Consider the following 5,972-nt stretch of genomic DNA (forward strand, 5'->3'; position numbering starts at 1 on the left):
AGAGCACTAGCCTTGAGCTGAAGAGCTGAGGGACAGCACCCAGGCCCAGAGTTCAGGCCCCACGACTGGACCCAAAAAAAAAGAAAGGAAAAGCAGTACACACAATGCTACCCAAATGTTACCAGGTACTACACAACTCTGAGTTACATAGTTTGTTTTGTTTTTGTTGGTCGTGGGACTTGAACTCTGGGCCTGGGCGCTTTCCCTGCACTCTTCAGCTCCAGATGAGCTCTCTACCACTTGAGCCACAGCACCACTTCCGGTTTTTAGTGGCTTATCAGAGGTAAGAGTCTCACAGAGTTTCCTGCCTGGGCTGGCAGGAACTGTGATCCTCAGATCTCAGCCTCCTGAGTAGCTAGGATTATAAGCGTGAGCCACCAGCGCCCAGCTTCTGGATTATATAGTTTGAAAATAATGCCTGAGGAGCTGGGAATGTGGCTTAGTGGTAGAGTGCTTGCCTAGCATACATGATATTCCTCAGTACCACATATACAGAAAAAGCCAGAAGTGGGGATGTGGCTCAGGAGGTAGAAGGCTAACTGTGAGTAAAAAGAAGCTCAGGGATAGTGCACAGGCCCCTGAGTCCAAGCCTCAAGACTGGCAATAAACAAACAAATAAATAAATGCTTGAGAATGAGGCCCTGAGTTCAAGCCTCAAGACTGGCAATAAACAAACAAATAAATAAATGCTTGAGAATGAGGCCCTGAGTTCAAGCCTCAAGACTGGCAATAAACAAACAAATAAATAAATGCTTGAGAATGAGGCCCTGAGTTCAAGCCTCAAGACTGGCAATAAACAAACAAATAAATAAATGCTTGAGAATGAGGCCCTGAGTTCAAGCCTCAAGACTGGCAATAAACAAACAAATAAATAAATGCTTGAGAATGAGGCCCTGAGTTCAAGCCTCAAGACTGGCAATAAACAAACAAATAAATAAATGCTTGAGAATGAGGCCCTGAGTTCAAGCCTCAAGACTGGCAATAAACAAACAAATAAATAAATGCTTGAGAATGAGGCCCTGAGTTCAAGCCTCAAGACTGGCAATAAACAAACAAATAAATAAATGCTTGAGAATGAGGCCCTGAGTTCAAGCCTCAAGACTGGCAATAAACAAACAAATAAATAAATGCTTGAGAATGAGGCCCTGAGTTCAAGCCTCAAGACTGGCAATAAACAAACAAATAAATAAATGCTTGAGAATGAGGCCCTGAGTTCAAGCCTCAAGACTGGCAATAAACAAACAAATAAATAAATGCTTGAGAATGAGGCCCTGAGTTCAAGCCTCAAGACTGGCAATAAACAAACAAATAAATAAATGCTTGAGAATGAGGCCCTGAGTTCAAGCCTCAAGACTGGCAATAAACAAACAAATAAATAAATGCTTGAGAATGAGGCCCTGAGTTCAAGCCTCAAGACTGGCAATAAACAAACAAATAAATAAATGCTTGAGAATGAGGCCCTGAGTTCAAGCCTCAAGACTGGCAATAAACAAACAAATAAATAAATGCTTGAGAATGAGGCCCTGAGTTCAAGCCTCAAGACTGGCAATAAACAAACAAATAAATAAATGCTTGAGAATGAGGCCCTGAGTTCAAGCCTCAAGACTGGCAATAAACAAACAAATAAATAAATGCTTGAGAATGAGGCCCTGAGTTCAAGCCTCAAGACTGGCAATAAACAAACAAATAAATAAATGCTTGAGAATGAGGCCCTGAGTTCAAGCCTCAAGACTGGCAATAAACAAACAAATAAATAAATGCTTGAGAATGAGGCCCTGAGTTCAAGCCTCAAGACTGGCAATAAACAAACAAATAAATAAATGCTTGAGAATGAGGCCCTGAGTTCAAGCCTCAAGACTGGCAATAAACAAACAAATAAATAAATGCTTGAGAATGAGGCCCTGAGTTCAAGCCTCAAGACTGGCAATAAACAAACAAATAAATAAATGCTTGAGAATGAGGCCCTGAGTTCAAGCCTCAAGACTGGCAATAAACAAACAAATAAATAAATGCTTGAGAATGAGGCCCTGAGTTCAAGCCTCAAGACTGGCAATAAACAAACAAATAAATAAATGCTTGAGAATGAGGCCCTGAGTTCAAGCCTCAAGACTGGCAATAAACAAACAAATAAATAAATGCTTGAGAATGAGGCCCTGAGTTCAAGCCTCAAGACTGGCAATAAACAAACAAATAAATAAATGCTTGAGAATGAGGCCCTGAGTTCAAGCCTCAAGACTGGCAATAAACAAACAAATAAATAAATGCTTGAGAATGAGGCCCTGAGTTCAAGCCTCAAGACTGGCAATAAACAAACAAATAAATAAATGCTTGAGAATGAGGCCCTGAGTTCAAGCCTCAAGACTGGCAATAAACAAACAAATAAATAAATGCTTGAGAATGAGGCCCTGAGTTCAAGCCTCAAGACTGGCAATAAACAAACAAATAAATAAATGCTTGAGAATGAGGCCCTGAGTTCAAGCCTCAAGACTGGCAATAAACAAACAAATAAATAAATGCTTGAGAATGAGGCCCTGAGTTCAAGCCTCAAGACTGGCAATAAACAAACAAATAAATAAATGCTTGAGAATGAGGCCCTGAGTTCAAGCCTCAAGACTGGCAATAAACAAACAAATAAATAAATGCTTGAGAATGAGGCCCTGAGTTCAAGCCTCAAGACTGGCAATAAACAAACAAATAAATAAATGCTTGAGAATGAGGCCCTGAGTTCAAGCCTCAAGACTGGCAATAAACAAACAAATAAATAAATGCTTGAGAATGAGGCCCTGAGTTCAAGCCTCAAGACTGGCAATAAACAAACAAATAAATAAATGCTTGAGAATGAGGCCCTGAGTTCAAGCCTCAAGACTGGCAATAAACAAACAAATAAATAAATGCTTGAGAATGAGGCCCTGAGTTCAAGCCTCAAGACTGGCAATAAACAAACAAATAAATAAATGCTTGAGAATGAGGCCCTGAGTTCAAGCCTCAAGACTGGCAATAAACAAACAAATAAATAAATGCTTGAGAATGAGGCCCTGAGTTCAAGCCTCAAGACTGGCAATAAACAAACAAATAAATAAATGCTTGAGAATGAGGCCCTGAGTTCAAGCCTCAAGACTGGCAATAAACAAACAAATAAATAAATGCTTGAGAATGAGGCCCTGAGTTCAAGCCTCAAGACTGGCAATAAACAAACAAATAAATAAATGCTTGAGAATGAGGCCCTGAGTTCAAGCCTCAAGACTGGCAATAAACAAACAAATAAATAAATGCTTGAGAATGAGGCCCTGAGTTCAAGCCTCAAGACTGGCAATAAACAAACAAATAAATAAATGCTTGAGAATGAGGCCCTGAGTTCAAGCCTCAAGACTGGCAATAAACAAACAAATAAATAAATGCTTGAGAATGAGGCCCTGAGTTCAAGCCTCAAGACTGGCAATAAACAAACAAATAAATAAATGCTTGAGAATGAGGCCCTGAGTTCAAGCCTCAAGACTGGCAATAAACAAACAAATAAATAAATGCTTGAGAATGAGGCCCTGAGTTCAAGCCTCAAGACTGGCAATAAACAAACAAATAAATAAATGCTTGAGAATGAGGCCCTGAGTTCAAGCCTCAAGACTGGCAATAAACAAACAAATAAATAAATGCTTGAGAATGAGGCCCTGAGTTCAAGCCTCAAGACTGGCAATAAACAAACAAATAAATAAATGCTTGAGAATGAGGCCCTGAGTTCAAGCCTCAAGACTGGCAATAAACAAACAAATAAATAAATGCTTGAGAATGAGGCCCTGAGTTCAAGCCTCAAGACTGGCAATAAACAAACAAATAAATAAATGCTTGAGAATGAGGCCCTGAGTTCAAGCCTCAAGACTGGCAATAAACAAACAAATAAATAAATGCTTGAGAATGAGGCCCTGAGTTCAAGCCTCAAGACTGGCAATAAACAAACAAATAAATAAATGCTTGAGAATGAGGCCCTGAGTTCAAGCCTCAAGACTGGCAATAAACAAACAAATAAATAAATGCTTGAGAATGAGGCCCTGAGTTCAAGCCTCAAGACTGGCAATAAACAAACAAATAAATAAATGCTTGAGAATGAGGCCCTGAGTTCAAGCCTCAAGACTGGCAATAAACAAACAAATAAATAAATGCTTGAGAATGAGGCCCTGAGTTCAAGCCTCAAGACTGGCAATAAACAAACAAATAAATAAATGCTTGAGAATGAGGCCCTGAGTTCAAGCCTCAAGACTGGCAATAAACAAACAAATAAATAAATGCTTGAGAATGAGGCCCTGAGTTCAAGCCTCAAGACTGGCAATAAACAAACAAATAAATAAATGCTTGAGAATGATACCTTTCTATGAATAACAAGACTGTTATTTTAAAAATTTAGGATTCCTGACATGGTTAGGAACTCAGCCCCAGGCTTTACTTTTAAAGAAAATAAAAATTAATATGACCACTTCAATCTAAAACGTAGTGAGAACCCTTTTTATTGGCAGTTAACAGGTTTGAAGTCAAGGCCGTGGACTTGCTATGCAACTATTCTGCCACTTGAGCCACATCCCCAGTACTTGTACATAAACTTTATTTTTTTTATTTTTTGTGACGGAGGGTCTCACATTTTTGTCCAGGTCTAGCCTGAACTGTGACCCCCTATCTACAATATCCCCCACAGCTGGAACCATAGGCACATATCACCATGTTGGGCTGATTATTGGACCACCACTGATAGGTGGTCTCATTAACTTTTTGCTAGGAAAGACCATAGAGATCTACTCTTCTTTTTGTTGTTGTTGTAGTAGTTGCTTGTGGGGCTTGAACTCAGGGCCTAGCCACTGTCCCTGAACTCTTTTGCTCAAGGCTAGCGCTCTACCACTTTGAGCTAGAGTACCATACTTCTAGTTTTTGAGTGGTTAATAGAAGATAAGAGTCTCATGGGGACTTTTCTGCCTCAGCTGGCTTCAAACCACAGTCCTCAGATCTCAACCTCCTGAGCTAGGATTACAGGTGTGAACCACTAGCGCCCAGCCTTATGATCTATTCTTATCTCTGACTACCAAGTAGCTGGGATTACTGTGCTAAAGCAAACAAAAAATTTGGCTACATGTTTTGGAAAATATTTAGAATGTTAAGAAAAAAAAAATCAAGTAGGCATAATGATACATGCCCTAATCTCAGTACTTTGGAGGCTAAAAAGACCAATGGTTCAATGCCAGCCTAGGATATACTATCAGATTCCTGTCTTAAAAAAAAAAAACCTCTCCAATTACCTTCATTTCTATTTGCAGAAGCACCATGAAATTTGCCCCTCCATCCCTTGATCTTGGTGAAGTCGTTGGTCTTCCCTGTCCTAGACACAAAGGGAAAGCCAGCATCTATAAAGAAAAAACAGATAACCAAAATTCTATGGAGCCAATGTAATATAACATTATTACTAAGACTAAAATGTGTTCATTTATTTACTACTAGAGAAAAAAAGATTTGCTCTAAAATACCATAAATATCTCCAGTAAAGATAAGTTTTTTAAATAAATTTGCATTACAACTAATCTAACCTGTAAGGGAAAAAAAAAAGCATTTAATTTTACAAACATTATATGCTTACCAGGAGAAGCAGGGTTGGTTCCCGTAAGGTTCCAAAAAGGAAAACTAGTGGCTGGAGCCAAAGGTAGTTGTACTCCCAAATATTTAAGATCAATGCTCATTGTTGGATCCACTGAATTCAATTTTAATCCCACTACAAAGAAAAAGACTCACTTTCAGGTAGTTTCATAATCCATACCTTGTGATATGACCCATTTGTATAACACCTCCTCCCTATTCCTGCTGAATGTAGGCAGAGAGGAATGGGGAAGAAAAGTATAGAGAATATATGATTATGTGTATGTGGTAACAGAAGGACAGAAGAAAGAAAGAGAGGGATGAAGGGGAAAAAAAGGAAGGGAGAGGAGAGAGGAGGGGAGGGG

General features: G+C 39.2%; 1 protein-coding gene across 2 annotated transcripts in view; it reads right to left on the reverse strand.

Annotated features, from left to right (window-relative positions):
- Mga (MGA, MAX dimerization protein) overlaps positions 1 to 5,972 on the reverse strand; it is an 81,318-nt gene that overhangs the window by 47,474 nt on the left and 27,872 nt on the right. For both annotated transcript variants that reach the window (XM_013010104.1, XM_013010103.1), the window contains 2 exons: positions 5,612 to 5,743; positions 5,277 to 5,381 (listed from right to left, as the gene is read on the reverse strand). In XM_013010104.1, coding sequence (XP_012865558.1) covers positions 5,277 to 5,381; positions 5,612 to 5,743 — 237 coding nt within the window. The remainder of the gene's footprint in view (positions 1 to 5,276; positions 5,382 to 5,611; positions 5,744 to 5,972) is intronic.

Source organism: Dipodomys ordii, unplaced genomic scaffold, assembly GCF_000151885.1.
Source record: "Dipodomys ordii isolate 6190 unplaced genomic scaffold, Dord_2.0 Scaffold11, whole genome shotgun sequence".
Classification (NCBI taxonomy): Eukaryota; Metazoa; Chordata; class Mammalia; order Rodentia; family Heteromyidae; genus Dipodomys; species Dipodomys ordii.